The 21609-nt window shown below is 38.5% G+C and overlaps 1 protein-coding gene across 4 annotated transcripts in view; it reads left to right on the top strand.

Moving 5' to 3' along the window:
• Positions 1–6902: 6902 nt before the first annotated feature.
• The window catches only part of INTS2 (integrator complex subunit 2), a 55645-nt gene continuing 40938 nt past the window's right edge, over positions 6903–21609 (top strand). The window contains exons 1-8 of one of the 4 annotated variants that reach the window (XM_036081776.2): positions 6903–7037; positions 8281–8587; positions 9238–9376; positions 11562–11664; positions 12935–13048; positions 16027–16157; positions 16416–16589; positions 19707–19933. In XM_036081776.2, the coding sequence (XP_035937669.1) occupies positions 7019–7037; positions 8281–8587; positions 9238–9376; positions 11562–11664; positions 12935–13048; positions 16027–16157; positions 16416–16589; positions 19707–19933 (1214 nt within the window). In that variant the 5' untranslated portion in view covers positions 6903–7018. Of the gene's footprint in view, positions 7038–7073; positions 7318–8280; positions 8588–9237; positions 9377–11561; positions 11665–12934; positions 13049–16026; positions 16158–16415; positions 16590–19706; positions 19934–21609 lie in introns of those variants that run through there. The other 3 variants (XM_036081777.2, XM_036081778.2, XM_078064232.1) reach the window with 3 other exon arrangements.

Here is a 21609-nt window from a genome sequence, read left to right as displayed (position 1 = left end):
GAGTAAGGACAAACCCCAAAATTGTTGTGTTCATTTTGAAATAGTTTCTGCCAACAAAAATTTTAAAATAAGCCTTTTAAAGGAGATATATGTAGTTGGAACTTGTACCTTATTAAGTTATTCTTTGTCTTACAGTTTATATTACCTGTGATTTTTTTTTTTTTTTTGGTAGCTTAAAACCCTTTATGGGTGCTTCTTGCTCTAAATATCAAAAGTCTTACATGGTCTGTCCCCTGCCTTCTTTTCCACAAGCCTCAAAATGGGCTTCTTTCCTGTGTTTTCCTCCCGGTCTCTTAGGCATATGAGTTCTTTGAAAGCCCTATGGTTATTTTTGCCTTAAGGCTTCCCCCACTTTCCACATACACACCCTTGCTTCAGACTAGGTCCCCAAGTTATATTCCTTTATTGTAATATTCTATATGGAGCCTTCATAAGTGTTTTTCACAGTTTGTATATTTGTCTCCTACCAAACAACCCCATGAGGGCAGAAATTGGGTCTTTTTTGCTTACTATTGCATCTAGAATCCAACACAACATCTAGCACATTAGTAAGGCACTGAAATACTTGAATAGACTTCTTGTGATAAGTACCTCAAACTACAGTACTCAGTTGAAGCGTGAGTTTTGCAAATAATTTAAATGAACTTGTAAAATTCTAATTAGGACTATTTTCACATTAGTAGAAATAGTTTAGGATCCCTAGATTAGGATTCTTGTGCTCTTAGGTTTGCTACCTTCTAGCTGGTGACTACAGAGAAAACATTGGAACCTCTTGAAATGTCAATTTGTTCATTTGTACGTGAACTCAATAGTAACCATACCTTCCTAACATTAGCTTTGGGAACCTCAAAAGGATTACAAAAAAATTAGAAATTTGTAAAATACAAATGTGAGGGATGATTAATACCTATGTTCTCTAGAAGAGTCAAATCCAGAATAAGGCTTGCCAGAGGAAAAAAATGCTTAAAGGCTACAACAGGACTTATAAAATATGCTTCTAGGGGCGCCTGGGTGGCTCGGTTGTCTGCCTTCAGCTCAGGTCATGATCTTGGGGTCCTGGAATCGAGTCCTGCGTCGGGCTCTCTGCTCAGCGGGGAGCCTCCTCCCTCTTACTCTCCCTCTAAACTCTCCCTCTCTCAAAATCTTAAAATATGCTTCTAGCAAGATCAAGGATGGAAAAAATGCAAAGAATCAAGTATTTAATACTTAATCTTTATCTCCTTTTCTGTCCTAACCTACTCCCAACTAAAAAGAAGCCAGCTTGAAGGGTCTTAAAGCTCTAAAATGTAAAATAACTTGCCTGTGATGAAATTAAAATCTGAGATAGTTAACTGACTTAAAGGATTTAAAGGTGCCAGGTCCGAATGAGTTACATCCTTGGTGCTAAAAGAACTTGTAGATAATGATTTCAGAAATGCTGTAGAAAACTAGAAGATGCCAGAGGAGTGGAAATGTACAACTTCCGCGGTTTTTAATTTTAAAAAGAAACTACTAACAAATTTACCTCACTTTATGACAAGATCATTAGAAACCAGCATAGTTTTACTAAAGCACTGTCTGTTTTAATAGACTATCTACTATAAACTAGTTATGAGATACAAACCTTTGACCTTTAGCTCTAGTCTACTGAGAAACCTACTTGTATATACATAATTAGTACCATAAGCCTTCTAGAGTGATATGAATAATAGTGTAGTATGGGGTGCCTGGGTGGCTCAGTCGTTAAGCGTCTGCCTTCGGCTCAGGTCATGATCCCAGGGTCCCGGGATTGAGCCCCACATCGGGCTCCCTGCTCCACGGGAAGCCTGCTTCTCACCTCTCCCACTCCCCCTGCATGTGTTCCCTCTCTCGCTGTGTCTCTCTCTGTCAAATAAATAAATAAAATCTTAAAAAAAAAAAAAATAGTGTAGTACATATACAAGAGAGAATAGAATAGTTGAAATCAATCTGCATTTCATTTTGACAGCATTAACAAACTGATACAGTATAGAGATGCATATTCAGGTTATTTAATAAGGTCTCATGAGATCATTACACTTAAATCATTAATTCAAACCAGTATTAAGTACCATACTGTGCCAAGGGCAAAGAAAGAAAATATAGGTCCCGCCCTCCAACAAGGGTGTTTTTTTTTTGTTTGGTTGGTTGGTGTTTTTTTGTTTAGGAGAGACAAGTTTTAACAATATAGTGCAATATGTGAAGTACTACGATGGAAGGAAGTATAGGGTGTCGGGAGCATCAATGAGACATACTTAAATCTAATGAAGATATAGGTGGTTTGTCAAGGAAAGATTTCTTAGCAAGGAAACACTGGAAGTGAGACTTAAAGTATACATAGGTACTACATAAAGAGAATAAAGGAATTCAGACAGAAGGAACGGGGTGGGGGGGGTGGGGGGGGGGAGAAGGCCCATGAGTAGCATGAAGGATTTGGAAAACAAGCAGTTCCAACAGACTAAAACAGAGGTGCTTATGGTGGGATAGATAATGCAGGAGTCCAAGCCAGAATTAAGTCAGACCATGAAAAACTCCTCTAATTTTGAGTGCCACCTTAGGGAAAATGAACTTTATCCTAAAGCAGGGAAGTGTTATAGTAGTTGGGATGATTCATAATTAATTGAACAATCATACCAAAAAAGTCTTGATTAATGGAGCTATATCAACCTGGAGGGATGTCTCTAATCTTGTGCTATAGAATCTTGGCTGGACCCAATTCTATTCAATATTTTATCCATAAAATCAATGAAGATAACGATCTGCATAGCCAAAGCAGATAGCCAGTGTAAGAGAAGAGTCCGAAAGATCTCAAAGGGGAAAGCAATAGAAGGAATCTTACAAGATAAAATAGGACATTACTGATAATTATAAAAAGAGTTCAATGTTGGGACGCCTGGGTGGCTCAGTCAGTTAAGCATCTGCCTTCAGCTCAGGTCACGATCCCAGAGTTCTGGGATCAAATCCCACATCGGGCTCCTTGCTCAGTGGGGAGCCTGCTTCTCCCTCTGCCTCTTGCTCCCCCTGCTTGTGCTCTCTCTCTCTCTCTCCACCCTCCCTGACAAATAAATAAAACCTTAAAAAAAAAAAGTTCCATGTTGAGAAAACTGGAGTTAGATGTTTCCTGAGATCGTTTTACTTTGTAATTCTATGATTCTATTTCCAAAGAATATTGGTCTTCCTTTAAATACCCAGGTCTTCTAATTTCTTGAAGCTCATTTACTTGGCAATAATCTACACCTAGTATACCTGAAACATAGTACTGTTTTTTTCTTTCTTTTTGTTTCTCCTTTTCTTCCTCCCCTTAGTCTTACTGAAAAATAGTTAAAGTGGAAAAGAGTAAAGTAAGCCAAAGGAGAATATTTACCTCACTTAGGAAGGAGTCTGCTCTTTTGACCTGAAGTATAGGAACTACACAACATGTTTCACCATATCTAAACACCAGTAGTTGTAAGACATTATTTTATGTACCACTAAAACAAAAAATGCTAAGTAAATTAAACACACTACTGATTTTAAGACATCCCAATTTCAGGGGCGCATAGGTGGCTCAGTCAGTTAAGCATTCGACTCTTGATTTCAGCTCAGGTCATGATCTCAAGGGTCATGAGATCGAGCCCCACCTTGGGCTCTGTGCTGGGCATGGAGCCTTTAAGATTCTTTGTCTCCCTCTCCCTCTGCCACTTTCCCCCACTTGAGCATGCTCTCTCTCTCTCCCTCTCTCAAATATTAAAAAAAAAAAGGCATCCCAATTTCAAATATGTTAAAATGTAAAAAAAAAAAAGGGGGCACCTGGGTGGCTCAGTTAATCATCTCTTAATTTCGGCTCAGGTCATGATCTCAGACTCTTGAGATCAAGCCCCACATAGAGCTCTGCGCTCAGTGCAGAGTCTGCTTGAGGATTCTCTCTTTACCTGTTCCCTCTGCCCCTCCTCCCATTATCTCTCTCAAATAAATAAAAAACTTTTTAAAAAATGTGAAAAAAAGTCACCACAGAGTTAATGAAATATATCTTTTTGTGAGTAGAAATGGTCATGAGCCTCAGTACCACATTGGTCTTAAAAGGGGGTTATTCCCTCAAACATTTTATATCACAAAGGGTACACCATAATTATGTAAGATACTCCTTTAATAATCAAAGTTTTGTGGTTTATACTCCTTTAATAATCAAAGTTTTGCGGTTTATAGGCAACTAAATGTTAGGACTACTTTACCCTTCTGTAAGTTCTTAATCTGTCTAAACACTAGAGCTGCAAAATCTTTAAAAATTGATTTTAGTATGTTTGGGAATGAGCCTCAGAGGAAGCTGATCTAAAACTCAGAAGTTCATGAGTAAATCTTTTTCACTAAGTTCTATATGATTGTCAAAATGACTTCACTGGCAAACATTACAATGTAGATTTGAAATACTCTGACTACATGGATATGAGTGGGGAGAGGCTGGAGCTTGGGATGCCTTCCAGGTTTCTGGCTTGAGCAATTCTGGGTAGTGGATGACACTCACTGAGATAAGAACTGGAAGAGAAGAATAGGATGCCTGGGTGGCTCGGTTGGTTAACTGCTTCCGCAGCATCACAATTCCGGACTTCCAGCTCTATTACAAAGCTGTCATCATCAGGACAGTATGGTACTGGCACAAAAACAGACACAGAGATCAATGGAACAGAATAGAGAGCCCAGAAATGGACCCTCAACTCTATGGTCAACTAATCTTCGACAAAGCAGGAAAGAATGTCCAATGGAAAAAAGTCACTCACTTCAACAAATGGTGTTGGGAAAATTGATCTGCTGATCATAGACTGAGATGTATCTGCATGTTGTTTCTCCATTAATGATTACAGGATCATAAACTAGAGTTGGAAGAGATCTTAAAAAATCACTTAGTTCACATCCCCTTTCTCCTCTCATTCACCCCTCAAAACAGTCTTTGATTTCTCTTCATTCTCCCCCTGTGAAATGATCATCCAGGGAGATTAAATTGTTAAACCACTCTCAGTCTTAATTTCCCCACAGTTATAAAATAGAGACTATTACCTACCTCAGAGAATTAAATCAGATAATAGATATAAAATACTAGTACCTAGCAACTGTTCAATAAATGTTCTTATTAAATATCTGCTTAAAAATGACAATTTACAATTTGTAAGTCTCTTGACTGTGAAATCAATTTTAGTGTGTAGTGACCAGCAATTAAAAAAAATTTTTTTAGGCGCGCCTGGGTGGCTCAGTTGGTTAAGCATCTGCCTTGGGCTCAGGTCATGATCCCAGGGTCCTGGGATCTAGATGATGATCCCAGGGTCCTGGGATCTAGCCCTGTGTTGGGCTCCCTGCTCAGCCCTGTGTTGGGGAGTCTGCTTCTCCCTCTCCCTCTGCCTCTCCCTCTGCTCATGCTCTCTCAGTCACTCTCTCTCAGATAAATAAAATCTTAAAAAGAAATAGAACATGTAACATGTAGTATGTGTATTATTTCATAAAAATTTTGTTCCATTTAAATGTGGGTATAGGGGTGCCTGGCTGCCTCAGTTGGTGAAGCATGCAACTCTTGACCTCGGGATTGTGAGTTCAGACCCCATGTTGGGTGTAGAGATTACTTAAGAAAATAAAATCTTGGGGCACCTGGGTGGCTCAGGTCATGATCCGGGGGTCCTGGGATCGAGCCCCACATCGGGCTCCCTGTTTGGCAGGAAGCCTGCTTCTCCTGCTTGGGTTCCCTCTCTCGCTGTGTCTCTCTCTGTCAAATAAATAAATAAAATCTTAAAAAAAATAAAATCTTTTAAAAAATGTGGTTATATATGTACATGTGTGTCCTGGGTCACAATGTGAAATGTATTACTGCAGGTCAGGTGGAAAAAAGTTTGAGAAACACTGCAACACACATTATTAATTCTTTTCTTCCTTTGCTGATTCATTTTTAATGTTGAAAGCAGACTTTATTAGGAGATTATCACTCTATGCAAGCCTTGGAAACTATATAGTATGAAGTTGCAGCTCTGTAAAATATTTTTGCTTCCAGCTTGTAGCACAATAGCTGGTAAAGAGAAGGTGCTAAATGCACACTGATTGTACCAGGAATTAGAAATAGTATGAAAATATATAGAGATTAGTAGTTCTTAATCTTTTCTGGATGCTTAGACTCCCTTTGAGAGGTTGTTGAAAGTTTTGGACCCTCTTTCCAGAAGTGCCAAGCACTCACAATTTTGCAGATTCTAGGCAATTCCTGAAACTCCATCCATCATCACTTTCTAAGGATCTATGGACCCTAAGTTTTTGGTTTTTGTTTTTAAATTGAAGTAAAGTTGACATATAATGTTACATTAGTTTCAGGTGTACAATATAGTGATTGGACAACTCTAAGTTATGCTATATGCTCACAAGTGTAGGTACCATCTATTACAATACCACTGACTATAATTTCTATGCTGTGAGGGAGTTACTCATCCCATAGCCTGGACCTTCCACTCCCCCCTCACCCATTTTTCCCATCCCCTAACCCTTGACCATAAAGTACAGAACCCTGAAAGTAAGATGTTTAACTCCCGACCTTGAGGGTGTGAGGTCAAGAGCGGAAGTAAGCTCAGGAAAAGATTAGATTTTAAATTCACCTACAAATCCTAAGATTCTAGAACTTTGGTGCTAGGAGGGCAGAGCCCAGAGATGGAGAGAAGAGTACTGTCTGATTCCATTAGTGTTCCGGTCAAAGAATAGTGGAAACAACTTTAACATTTCTTCCACACACGTTACTTCATTCAAGTGCCACAAAAATCCTGTGACGATGAAACTGTAGCTCGGAGAGGCTTAAGGACTTAATCAAAAAGGACACAGGTAGTAAGTACCCTTCGGAGAAACCCCATTCTAAACCTCCGGCTCGGGGTGGGGTAGTTAGGCGGGGCCACTGCGCGGAGGAAGGGGTGGGGCCGCGCACGCGCACCGTCGCATCAACGCCGCCGTCTCTGGGTTTCCTTTCGCAGCCAGCCGTCCTCTCAGTTCAGTACGGTGGCCGACGGGAGCCAGACGCTGGGGATGAATGAAGGTGCTGGGTGCAGGTTGAAACAGCCCCCTCCGCTTTCCCCTCCCTTCAGCGCGGGTTCTTCCTTTGTGCTTGTGCGGTGTCCCCATACAGTCTATCGCACTGCCAACCCCATTGGTCCCGGCGTCTAGGTTTTTGGTGCCTGGGACGACTCAAGGCACAGCTAGGGTTGGCGAATCGGGATTTTTCGCGTAGGCCCAACTTCGGATCGCGCTCTAGATTTCTACCGCGTCCCGCCTCTAGGGCGCGGAATCCGTGCTACACGGGTCGCGGGAGGTTGGAGGGCGAATCTTAAGGTATGAAGCTTCCGCCTCTCAGGCTTTAGCGCGTTTCCCGGTCCACGTCGGTCACTGGCCTTCCGTTTCTCTGCCAGGGACTGGTTGGTTCTCGTTAGGCTGAGGGCGAGATCTGTGCCTCCGCTCCCTCAGCCTGCCCCTCTGTTAAAAGGCCGGCGCCTCTTGCTTAAAAAACAAAGTAACGTTTCTGCCCACGACTCTGTTAACCCACGATTTTGCTAGTCTGTGGGTTTTTGAGGGGATGGCTTTGCCACCTACTCCCTGCCTTTTTTTTTTTGGAGGGGGGGGTGGCTTCTGATTACTAGTGAAGACAGAAATGCCCAAGTGGAACTCATCTTTCTCCCATAGCTAATTGCACCTCCACAGCTGTTTTTCTTTTCCCCCAAGCAACACAAGGGACATTAGGATAGTGTTATGGCCTCCAGAACGTTGATTCTGGCATTGCTTTTGGTTAGTGAGGAGATTTCGCTTCCATTGACTCGTGGAGGGTGCGAAAGAGAAGCCTAACAGTTCTTTACATTTGTTGAGTAGGCATAAAAAACTAAAGAGGTGCGGAAGAGGAACATTCTTTACTACTCATTTTTATTTGCATTGTGGTGCTCAGATGACTGATGCAGTGGAGAAAGTCTTAGACTGAGATTAAGCAGATGGGGATTCAGCGTTGGATTTTGCCACTAGCTGGTCATCACTATATGCCTCTTATTTAATCTCTCTGAGCTTCATATTTCTTTGCAAAATAAGTATTAGAAAAGAAGATCCCTAGGGCTGGAGGAGATATTAATGTACTCCGTTTTCTTTCTCAATTTTTAGGTGGGAGTAAAAACATAGGGAGCCTTTAATTGTGCCAGAAACCTAGCTAGCATAGGGGCCTATTAAAGATAGACCACATTTCTCTGGGTTTTTAAAAAGAGGGGCATTCATACATGTAGGAATTATACCTGCTTTCTTTTTTTTTATCATTAGGATCAACAGTGATAATGGCTGAGTGTACAAGTCTTCAGTTTGTCAGCCCTTTTGCTTTTGAGGCAATGCAGAAGGTGGATGTTGTTCGGTTAGCATCTTTAAGTGATCCGGAATTAAGACTTCTCCTGCCCTGCTTGGTGCGGATGGCGCTCTGTGCTCCTGCTGACCAGAGCCAGAGCTGGGCTCAGGATAAAAAACTGATCCTTCGTCTTCTCTCTGGAGTGGAAGCTGTCAATTCCATTGTTGCGTTGTTGTCTGTGGACTTTCATGCTTTAGAACAGGATGCCAGCAAAGAACAGCAGCTTAGGTAATGTTGTGTTATATAATATGTGGATTGGGATTTACTTAGATTTATCAAAGAACAGGGAATCAAATATTTCTTTGGAGCTTTTAGGACTTTTTATTGGATGCACTCTCCCAGAAAAGATTGAGAATCTAAACTTTGGAGAGCATTTTACCTAGTTCTTTTCTATTTATAGTTAAAATTCTAGGATCTTTTGAGTTCTATATTCTAAAATGTGTAGAGAGAAGTTTGGCTACATATACTGTTGTATTCATGCTAAACTGATTAGATGAATTATTCTCAGTGGGAAGCGGGTAGGGTAAATTCCCCTAGAATAGAAGTATTTATTGGAATCACCCGGCAGGCTTTTTGAGCTTACATTGATTTCCCAAAAATCTGGGCAGTTGTTTGGTTCTTCCCTACCCATTGTGAATCCCAATAGCGAGCCATTGTTGTTCATCAAAGTAGGTGTTAACTATTAGTTGGAGTCTTTATATAGGTTGTGAATCCCTGAAATAGGCAAACTAAATAGTATTTCAGAAGTATTACATTCATGAAATGTATGAAAAGAATTCACACATTCTTTTGAGGATTATTTCAACAAAAGATAATTTTATGTTATTTCTGTGTCAGTGTTCTCATGATTGTTGTTTTACACATTTGTACTTTCTTAGGCATAAACTTGGAGGAGGCAGTGGAGAGAGCATCCTGGTATCACAGCTTCAGCATGGATTGACGTTGGAGTTTGAACACAGTGATTCGCCTCGTCGATTGCGTCTTGTGCTTAGTGAACTGCTGGCAATTATGAACAAGGTGCATTTATTTTAATCACACATCAGAATATGCATGATTTGATGTCTACACATAGAAAGTAGAAATAGAGGGGACGCCTGGGTGGCTCAGTCGGTTAAGCACTTGCCTTCGCCTCAGGTCATGATCCCAGGGAGCTGGGATCGAGTTCTGCATGGGACTCCTTACTCAGCGGGGAGCCTGCTTCTCCCTCTGCCTGCCACTCCCCCTGCTTGTCCTCTCTCTCTCTGACAAATAAATAAATAAAATCTTAAGAAAAAAAAAAGAAACAGGCTAGAAGGCAGGCAAGTTGCATCCTCCTTTACACGTATTTCTATTTGTTTTGAAAGTGTTTTCTGTGAAAGGCTTAAAAGGCTATTAAATGCCTACCTTTCTTTCTCTACTATTTTCTCTCATTTATACCTATTCTGCATTTTCTACTGTAGAGATTTTTTTTCTGCATGGACTCCATACAATGGCTTTTTGATATATAGAAGGGTACATAGCTCAAGACTTCTACAAATTACCAAATTTGATAATATCTTTATAGGGTATGATTTCCTTCATAAAATATTATAAAACATAACTGAAAAATGTATGTGATTCCTTTAGACACTGAATGAGCATTCATTATCTCACATAATCAGTGAATAGGGAATATCAAAGCTGAATTGGATGTAGGATCATTGGCTAGGCTTACTCACTATATGACTGAATTGCAGCTATACACTATTGAAAGCTATTCAACTTTGAATGTCAGCAAAATGATAGATTATGTAGTTCATGGACCCTTGGGTAATTATGATTAATTGAAACTCTGAATTTTAAATTTGTGCATGTCAGGGTTCTACTATAAAAATAATTAAGCTGGATCTTCATATTAAGATGGCTTATATATTAAGCCCAGAGTTTCAGAGGCAAAAATTATTTACTGTTAGAATTTCAAGGTCAGTTACTTTATAATAAATAAAGTTTAGTTTTATAAACTGTGGACCGAACAACTCTAAATTCTGTTTCCAAGGAAAATACTGGTGGTGGTTGGGGGGTGCAGTTAGTGCAGTCTTTAAGATATATTAGAAATCTTTATTTTTAAAAATTTATTTATTTATTTATTTATTTTAAAGATTTTATATTTTTATTTGACAGAGAGAGAGACAGCGAGAGAGGGAACACAAGCAGGGGTAGTGGGAGAGGGAGACGCAGGCTTCCTGCTGAGCAGGGAGCCCGATGCAGGGCATGACCCGAGCTGAAGGCAGTCGCTTAACCAACTGAGCCACCCAGTCGCCCCTATTTATTTGTTTTTTTAATTCAAATATATATGTTACATATCTTTTAAAAAATGTTTTTATATTACAAACAGTTATTTCTTTCTACTCTTTTCTACTATACTGATAGCCTTAATTTCAATCAATATTTTTCCTACACCTTTTTCTTAATATCTAACTTGATGGATCTTGTAAAATAAGTGACCTTTCTCCCCTGGGAGGTTTCCAGTATTTCAGCTCAGAACTCTTCAAATGGGAAGTGTGATGAAGCTACTGTAGGAAATTTTTTAAAAAGTTAGTAGCTACTTCTGTTGATATACATGTTTATTTTTTGTTTTTCCTACAGTTCATTTGCAATTGAACATAATTTATATCTGTTATACTGCTTTAAGTTTACCATTTCTTGACTTTTTTTGAGCTATAATTTAAAAAAAATTTTTTTAAAAGATTTTAATTTCTTTATTTGAGAGAGAGAGAGATAGAGAGAGTACAAACAAAGGGGGGGAGCAGGGAGAGGGAGAAGCAGACTCCTCGCTGAGCAGGGAGCCTGATGTGGGACTTGATCCCAGGACCCTGAGATTATGACCTGAGCCGAAGACAGACGCTTAACCGACTGAGCCACCCAGGTATCCCGAGCTATAACTTTTGTAGGTAGCATTCCTGGTTCATTTGTTTGGTTTGTCTTATTTTTAATTCCAGATGTCTCCAAATATTTATATAGAAATAAATTATTGAGACCTGAATAATAATTAATGTGAATGTGATTAAAGTGGCTCGTATTTGTCAAATACTGCATATTCTGCTGCAGTATATTAATAACATATTTAGAAACATGGTCTGTAAGCTCAATAAATAATTATAAAAATAGTAAGGGATTTAGTACATTATCTGAAATTAATAGAGTTCATCATTTCTTTTTTCTTTTTCTTTTTTTCTTTTTTAAGGTGTCTGAGTCCAGTGGAGAATTTTTTTTTAAGTCATCTGAGCTGTTTGAGAGTCCAGTGTATTTGGAGGAAGCTGCAGATGTACTTTGTATTTTACAAGCAGGTACTGTAATGACTGCTAAGGTACATTACGTTCATAATTTCTTGTTAAATGGTACCGTGTAACTTCTTAACTTGGAAATTGTGTTATTTTATGTAAATATTTTATATATTTTATAAAAATGCACCTTAAAATGTTAAGACAAAAGTGGCTAGTAGTAGGACAATGATTAAGTGAATTATATTATTTCCATAGTATGGCATGTTAAATAGCCATTAACATAGTGTGTTTGAAGGAATTTAATGATCTTTTGGAAAATGGTCGTAATCTGTAAGTGAAAAAAACAAAGGGTAAAATGATAAGTAGAATATAATCCCAATTTTGTTTAAAGTTAAGACAAAACCTGTGGGGGGATTGAAATATTTCAAATTATTAACTTTGAATGATTGGATTAGAAAGATAGAGGACATAAAAATGCAAAGATTTTCATGAAAATCCCTCTTGCCCACACTGCCCAGTGTCGCAGTGGCAGTGATGCGTGTTGTGCTTTCCAGTGCAGTGGCCCCCGGCCACATGTGCTTACAGATTACTCGAAATATGGCTAGTGGGACTATTTTTTTTAATTTAATTTGAATTAATTTAAAGATTTTATTTTTTAAATTTTATTTATTTATTTTTAAAGATTTTATTTATTTATTCATGAGAGACAGAGAGAGAGAGAAGCAGAGGGAGAAGCAGGCTCCCTGCTGAGCAGGGAGCCCGATGTGGGACTCGATCCCAAGATCCTGGGATCATGACCTGAGCCGAAGGCAGACGCTTAACCATCTGAGCCACCCAGGCGCCCAAAAGATTTTATTTTTAAGTTTTCTCGGGGCACCTGGGTGGCTCAGTTGTTAATTATCTGCCTTCGGCTCAGGTCATGATCCCAGGGTCCTGGGATCGAGTCCCGCATCGGGCTCCCTGCCCGGTGGGAAGCCTGCTTCTCCCTCCCTCTCCCACTCCCCCTGCTTGTGTTCCCTCTCTCGCTGTCTCTCTCTCTCTGTCAAATAAATTAAAAAAAAAAAAATCTTTAAGTGATCTCTCCACCCAGGGTGGGGCTCGAATTTGAATTTACAACCCTTAAGACCAGGAGTTGCATGCTCCATCCACTGTGCCAACCAGGCACCCCAATTAGTTTAAATAGCCTCATGTGGCTGGTGGCTATCCTACTGGACAATTCAGCTCTAGACCATTAATTGGTTTTAAATGACATCTGTGAAATGTCAAAAATGCTTATGTATAATACAATGAACTATCACCCCTTAATAGTAACACTGACTTTGTTTTCTTGTAGAGCTCCCTTCCCTGCTTCCTATAGTGGATGTAGCTGAAGCCTTGCTACATGTTAGAAATGGTGCCTGGTTCTTATGTCTGTTGGTGGCCAATGTTCCTGATAGTTTTAATGAAGGTAAATATTATTTTAAAATAGGATATTGAAGAGATTTTTTTGGGCAGATACAGGACCTGCTTTTTGAGCTAAGAAGAAATATTTATGTGCTTTCATTTGAGATTTTATCTTTGGAAAGTTTATTAGTGAGTATTCATTGTAGAAACGTTGAGAAGATTTCAAAATTGTTTTGAGATTACAAATTTAAGTACGGTGAGTGTGCAAGAAAATTTTTTTGTCACTAGACACCATTGCTATAATAGGACAGTAAAAATACTAAAGAACTAGAAGCTATAATCCTATGCTCATGGAGCAAAGGGAAGAAGACATATATCTGTGAAACATCCAGAGTGCAGTGCAAGATAACATGTAATCAGAAATAGCAGCAATCAAACCCTTTGTGTTTTAGCCTTATTGCTGTCAGTTTGCAGAAAAGTTGAAATTGAGAAAAATCAACTGAAATTTCACCTCTATTTCAAACTCCTACTGATTGGAGATTGTTGTTTGGGTCTGTGTGATACAAAAATAAAAACATTTTTGAGCAAGGTTGTGAATTGGGAGCCAAAGAGGAAAAAAATACTGGATGTGGCAGTCATAATTTCTCGTTTTGTCACTCATTTTTTGGGTAATCATCAAGATACTTATCATCTATAAAATGAGATATTAATAATAACATCTCCCTTACATTTCTAAGAGATTTATTGAATATCACAAGATATATAAAAGTCTTTTGTAAAAACTGTGCTAGTGCTGATTTTCTGTCTATGTGTTCTGTCAGTTACTGAGAGAGGAGTGCTGATGTCTCCAAACAGTTTCCTCCAAACAAAATCTCCTTTCATTTTGTCAGTTTTTGCTTCATTAATTTTGAAGCTGTGTTTGGGTCCATGTACCTTTAGGATTGTTATATCTTTATGATGAGTTGAGCCTTTTTCTTTTTCATTATGATATGTCCTTCTTTATCCCTGGTAATATACCTTCTTTTGAAGTCTGCTTTATTAATACAGCTGTAGCAGCTTACTTGTTTGCATGGTATATATCCATCTTTTTGAAAAGTCTGTATCTTTAAGGTGGGTTTCTTGTAGACAAGTATAGTTGAATCTTGTTTTTTTAAAAAAATAGTTATGGTCTCTGCTTTTTAACTGGAGAGTTTAGGCCATTTACATAGACCATTTAATGTGATTATTGTGGTGGTTGGATTTAAGTGTATCATATTGCTATTTGTTTTCTGTTTGTTTCCTTTTCCTTTCTTCATTTGGATTGAAATTTTTAGGATTCCATTTTATCTCCACTATTGTCATATTAGCTATACGTCTTTGCTTAATTTTTTTCTTTTCATTTTTATTTCTTCATTTGTTGTTGTCAGGTTTAAAGTCTGCATCTTTGGGGCACCTGGGTGGCTCAGTCAGTTAAGTGTCCGACCTTTTTTTTTTTTTTTAAGATTATTTATTTGAGAGAGAGAGTGTGAGTGGGGAGAGGAACAGAGGGAGAGGGACAAGCAGACTCTGAGCTGAGTGTGGAGCCCAAGGTGGGGCTTGATCCCACAACCCTGAGATCATGCCTGAGCTGAAATCAAGAGCCGGTCACTCAATTGACTGAGCCACCCAGGTGCCCCAAGCAACCGACTCTTGACCTCAGTTCAGGTCTTGATCTCAGGGTCATGAGTTTAAGCCTTGTGTTAAGCTCCATGCTGGATATGGAGCCTACTTAAGAAAAAATAAATAAACAAAAAAAAAATAAAGTATGCATCTTTAATTTATGGCAGTCTACTTTCAATGATTTTCTACCTCTTTACATATAATATAATATACTTCTATTTCCCCCTCCTGTCCTTTATGCTACTGTTGTCATAGATTTTTACTTCAACATGTGTTACAAGACTCAGAATACATTGTTACTACTTTTGCTTTAAACGGTTAATTATATATATATATATATATATATATATGTATAAAATTTTATTTTAGAGTGAGAGTGTGAGTGAGGGGAAAAGGGCAGAGGGAGAGGGAGAGAGAGAATCCTAAGCAGCCTCAGCGCTCAACGAGGAACCTGACATGGGGCTCAGTGTCATGACCCTGAGATCATGAACTGAGCCAAAATCAGGTCTGACGCTTCATAGACTGAGCCACCCAAGTGCCCCACTTCATTCCTTTTTGTAGCTCCACATTTCCATCTGGTATAATTTCCCTTTAACATGTCTTGCAGTTCAGGTTTGTTGGCAACAGATTTTTCCAGCTTTTAAAATTTTATTTATTTTTATTTTTTAAAAGATTTTATTTTTAAGTAATCTCTACACCCAATGAGGGGCTCGAACCTAACCTGGAAATTGAGAGTCACATGCTTTACTGATTGAGCCAGCCAGGTGCTGCTTTCCAGTTTTTTTTTAATCTGAAAACAAAACAAAACAAACAAACAAACCTGATTTTGTCTTCATTCTTCAAAGATATTTTTCACTGGGTATAAAATTTTAGGTTGACATTTTCTTTAAGCTCTTTAAAGATGTCATTCTGTTGTCTGCGGTGGTTTTGATTTCTGTTCCTTTGTGTATAATGTTTGTTTTTTTCTCTGGCTGCTTTTATTTACTTTTTCTTTCTGGCTACTTTTAAGATTTTCTCTTTTCCACTGATTTTCAGAAATTTGATTATGATGGGTCTCGATATGATTTTCTTTGTATTTATCCTGCTTGAGCTTCTGTGATTATAGTTTTCATCAAATTTGAAAAAAAATTTCTTCAAATATATTTTTGTCTTCCATTTTCTTTTTCTTTGAGACTGTAATTATATTTGACTACTTGATATTGCCCCACAGGTCACTGTTCATTTTTTAAGTCTCTTTTCATTCTGTGCTTTATTTTAACCAGTTTCTATTGCTGTGCTTTCAAATTCCCTGATCATTTTCTTCTATAGTGTCTATTCCACATAAATGATTAATTCAAAGGTGAAGAAATTGTTTCTAACATCTTACTTGAAAGCTTAAAGTAATAGTGGCTATTAAATGTTCAGTTTGCAGGGGTCTGATAAAAAATGGAGAACGACAAGATGAAGAAAGTCTTGGAGGAAGGCGCAGGACAGATGCACTACGCTTCTTATGTAAAATGAATCCTTCTCAGGCCCTCAAAGTTCGAGGGATGGTGGTAGGAGATCTTATTATTTTTATGAGACAAAAGCCTTTGTATTATGATCAGAAACTTTCCCAAGGTGGTTTTAGAATCTTGCAGCAATTTGGAATTATAATTATATACTGGATATATTATTACTGTCCTTTCTGGGTTTTTATGTTTTGGGATATGTCTTCTTCTAAACTTTAGAAGCTTTAAAGCATCTAAACACTGAAGTGTCTTGGCCCTTTTCCTTATGATTCTCAGTTCAGTTTGTTTTCTTTGCTGTGTTAGGTGGAAGAATGTCACTTGCCAGGGCTTGGAGTGGCTTTGACGTTGGATCATACTAAAAATGAAGCTACTGAAGATGGAGTGAGTGACTTGGTTTGTTTTGTTAGCGGTTTGCTTCTTGGAACAAATGCGAAAGTCCGGACTTGGTTTGGAACTTTTATCCGAAATGGACAGCAGGTGAGGGTTTAAAGATCTTATAGGCTAAGAATCAGGATATTTTGGCAACTAGTAAAAGACAAAGAAACACTTCTAGAATGATGTCATTAGACCAGTTGTTCTCAATATTTTAGTCTCAGGAACTCCTGACTTTTTAAATCCTGGGGGTTACTAAAGAGCTTTTGTTTATATGCTTTTATCTGTTGATATTTGACATATTAGAAAAGAAAACTGAGGGCGCCTGGGTGGCTCAGTCATTAGGCATCTGCCTTCAGCTCGGGTCATGGTCCCAGGGTCCTGGGATCAAGCCCCACATGGGGCTCCCTGCTTGGCGGGAAGCCTGCTTCTCCCTCTCCCACTCCCCCTGCTTGTGTTCCCTCTCTCACTGTGTCTCTGTCAAATAAATAAATAAAAATCTTAAAAAAAAAAAAAAGAAAGTTGAAAACTTTGAAATATTTACTTAATTCATTTACTTTTATTTTTTTATTTTTAAAGATTTTATTTATTTATTTGAAAGAGAGAGAGAATGAGAAGGAGCAGGGAGGAGGGAGAGGGAGAAGCAGACTCTCTGCTGAGCAGGGAGCCCGATGTGGGGCTCGACCCCAGGACTCCGGGATCATGACCTGAGCCAAAGGCAGACACTTAACCAACTGAACCACCCAGGCACCTCTACTTAATTCATTTAAAAATAATAATAACTGTATTAAATATGAACATATTTTTAATGAAAAATAACCATATTTTCCAAAAATTTAGTGAGAAGAGTAGTATTGTTTTACATTCTTGCAAATCTCTTTAATGTCTGGCTTAATAGAACCTTTGGAAAGCTATATTGTACGCTTGTGAGAAAATGAGAATAGAAGCGGCCAATAATGTTTAAGGAAATGTTTTTTTTTGTTTTTTGTTTTTTTTTTTATTTATTTATTTGAGAGAGAGAGTGAGAGAGAGAGAGAGCACAAGAGGGGGGAGTGGGAGAGGGAGAAGCAGACTCCCTGCCGAGCAGGGAGCCCGATGCGGGACTCGATCCCGGGACTCCAGGATCATGACCTGAGCCGAAGGCAGTCACTTAACCAACTGAGCCACCCAGGCGCCCTAAGGAAATGTTTTTGACCTCTGGACCCTCTGAAAGAGTTTTGGGAATCTCTAGGGTTCTGGGTTAGATTTGTCATCAAAATAAGTTATTATAGTCTGTAATTTTAATATATATTTTTTATTGTGGTAAAATACACATGACATGAAATTTACTGTTTTAATCCTTTTTAGTGTATAGTTCAGTGGCATTCACAGTATTTTGCAACCATCATCACTGTTCATTTTCAGAACTTTTTCATCATCTCAAACAGAAACTCTGTATCCATTAAATAATAATTCCGCATTCCTCCTTCCTTCCAGGCCCTGGTAACTTTTTTCTACTTTCTATCTCTATGAATTTGACTGTTCTAGGTACCTCATATAAGTGGAATCACACAGTATTTCTCTTTTGAAGTTTGACTTGTTTTAGTTATCATAATGTTTTCATTTTTTTTTTTTTAAGTTTTATTTATTTATTTGACAGAGAGAGACACAGTGAGAAAGGGAACACAAGCAGGGGGAGTGGGAGAGGGAGAAGCATGCTTCCCCGCAGAGCAGGGAGCCCCATGCGGGGCTCGATCCCAGGACCCTGGGATCATGACCTGAGCTGAGGGCAGACGCTTAACCGACTGAGCCACCCAGGCACCCTATCATAATGTTTTCAAAGTCCATGCATGTTGTAGCATATATCAGAATTTCTTTCTTTTTCAAGGCTGAATATTATTCCATTGTATGTATATACAAATACTATTTGTTTATTCATCTATTGATGAATATGTATTACATTTTGCAACAGTTTTTAAGTTATAAAATATTTTACTTTTTCAAAGAACATTTCGTGGTGGAGCACCTGGGTGGCTCAGTCAGTTAAGCATCTGCCTTTGGCTCAGGTCATGATCTCAGGGTCCTAGGATCGAGCCCCGCATTGGACTCCCAGCTTAGCAGGGTGTCCACTTCTCCGTCTCCCTCTGTCCCTCTGTCTCTCTCTCAAAATAAATAAAATCTTTAAAAAAAAAAAAAGAACATTTCATGGTAACTCTGTAAGTAGAGTTCGTATGAAGGACTCTGTGCAGAATGATTTTTATCTTGTTGAAATCAGTGAATTAGACAGTACTGCCTGGTCCTCCAGTCATTTTTTATTCTACTGGCTCACCATACTTTTCTATATCCAAATTCTACTTTATTTCTAGCCCATTTGAGAACTAATTTTTTTTTTTTTGAGAACTAATTTAAGCTTTGCTTTTTAAGGGAACTGAACATTTATTGTATGCTTTGTATATGTCAGGCACTGTGTTAAGCACTTTGGTATGTTCATCTTGTTTGTATTGTCCTTTGTGTGAGTAAATTTCTCTTATTTATACCTAATGCTATTAAAAATGCAGACATCATATTTTACTTAGAAACATTCTAAAAATGACTAGTGTTTGCCTGGTTTTTTACAGTTTAGAACTGCTTTCATACGTATTTTTTTTGTTCATTCATCTGTATAAAACATACTGAGTGCTTGCTGTATGTAAGGCACAGTGGTAGACCCTGCCAGGTAATAGATGACCGGACGTGATCCTTGCCTGAAGAACTGTGAGGGTGATGGATAGATTTGTGAACTAATTACAACACCCTTGGGAGTTAAATATTATTAATAAAATACTTCCTTGTCATTAAGGAAAGTGGGGTTCAGAGAGGTAACGTACATAATCAATGGCTAAGTTATTGTTTAAACCCAAGATGTTCTGTCTCCAAAATCTGAGCACTTTCTACTGTATCAGAGATGACTCCTTTAGTCATTATGTATTTGAAAGTTTAATGTTTAACCATTTAAATGATAGTTCACAGTTCAAATTGTCATTAATTTAGTGTTTTCTGGCCAGCCAATCCAGATTAAGGTGAGTAGAGTATTCTTCAAAGGAATCAGTGAATTTTGAGTTTGCTCATTTAGTTAAAATGAGATTCTGCAGTTCTGACAGCCTCTTCAAATGGGTCAGTTTTAAATGTTTAACGGGGGAGTTTCGTTTGAGCATCCTTAAGTGCTCCATGCTTCCTTCCTTTTGTGGTCCATATTTTTTACAGAGAAAAAGAGAGACCAGTAGTTCTGTCCTTTGGCAAATGAGAAGGCAGCTTCTTCTGGAGTTGATGGGCATTCTTCCCACAGTAAGAAGTACCCGCATTGTGGAGGAAGCTGATGTGGAGATGGAGCCCAATGTGTCTGTGTATTCGGGGCTGAAAGAAGAGCATGTTGTGAAAGCCAGTGCACTCTTACGTCTGTACTGTGCTTTGATGGGGATCGCTGGACTCAAGTATTCAATAATTTGATATTTTACCTTTTTATCATTTTACTTTCTTGTTTCTAATCCCAAGAAAGTGAGCCAAAGGCCTTTTATTCTGAGGATTTGGGTTGTCTGTTGGGTTTAGGCAGTGGGCTGGCCTATATTAAGAATAAAGTCCTAAGGCAGAAACGTTCCCAGGTGGGATGTATCCATCTATTTTTGTCAGATTGTAAATAGAATTATGTGAGTATGGGAGGGGCCAGAGCAGTTTAAGAAAACCTGTGACTTTACCACGGCTTGACATGACTAGAGTGAATGATCTGTGAGTGATACTTTATTGAGCCCATGCAGCTAGTTGAAGTAAATCTCTTCTGTTTCCTTTCACAACTGAGATCACAGATTATTTAAAATTGATATGTAGTGATTATTAAGCACAGGGTTTCTTATGGAGTCACTGCACTACATCCTTTTGAATAATGTCCTCAACCGTTATACATACGGTCCTCACTTTGCATGTCTCTGAATTTCACTAACCTCAGCTTAGCCTTGGCTTAGTTAAATAACACTCTTCCCTCAACAGCTAATGTATCAGTTACCATGATACATTGACCAAATGATTGTATGAAATACAAATTTTGCCCAGAGCTCTTCAAGCCACAAGACACTCTGTGAATAGCAGATGCACCTCATTTCTTTTAAAGTTGTTGGGGACCAGTCACTGCGAATCTATTACTCAGTTGGTGAACAGACAGGAAAGTGCAGAGTTGTACTGTTGCCTTGTCTCAGTGATAGACCCATGTGTCACTTGACAAAAATAATTGAAAGAAGGAATTGGCCAAGAAAGATGAATGTGTAGCAAAGAAATGAAGGTGGGAAGACTGGAAGTGGCGTTTGAACCAAACATAAATGGAATAGCTGATCATGACAATGTCGCAGCTGCCATTTGAGAAACCCTAGATACGTAGCAGAAGAACTTAGTGAAGGTGCCCTTGTCAACATGATTGAGGAAAGTCATTGTGGAAAAAAGGATGAAGTCCCAGAGGAGGTGATTCTGGCAAAAATCTTCACATTAAAGGAACTCGTAGATATTTCATGACTGAACATAACAAAGGATAAAATGTTGGAATTAGATCTGAACTTAGAAAGGGAGATGACAGTTCATCAAGGTGTAAGAAAGAGGTTCACTCCACATTATAAGATATACAATGAGAACAAAGCAAGGGCTTTTCAAACTATTCTTGATAAATTTTTTTTTACAAAGAAAACACTTTAATTCCCAGTGTTTGTAATATTTTCAACTATAGAGCACTATATAAATATTTGCTTTTTTAAAGAAGAAGATAGCAGGAGGGGAAGAATGAAGGGGGGGAAATTGGAGGGGGAGACGAACCATGAGAGACGATGGACTCTGAAAAACAAACTGAGGGTTCTAGAGGGGAGGGGGCTGGGAGGATGGGTTAGCCTGGTGATGGGTATTAAAGAGGGCACATTCTGCATGGAGCACTGGGTGTTATGCACAAACAATGAATCATGGAACACTACATCAAAAATTAATGATGTAATGTATGGTGATTAACATAACAATAAAAAATTAAAAAAAAGAAACTAGTAAAAAAAATGCTTGCTTTTTTTTTCACTTCCCTATGCATTATGACTGACAAAAGCTTTTGACGTTTTGGCAAATTTTAAAGGTCATGAACATTTAA

Source organism: Halichoerus grypus, chromosome 2, assembly GCF_964656455.1.
Source record: "Halichoerus grypus chromosome 2, mHalGry1.hap1.1, whole genome shotgun sequence".
NCBI classification, from domain to species: Eukaryota; Metazoa; Chordata; class Mammalia; order Carnivora; family Phocidae; genus Halichoerus; species Halichoerus grypus.
The sequence above is the reverse complement of the archived record's forward strand: the minus strand, read 5'-3'. Positions and strand labels throughout refer to the sequence as shown.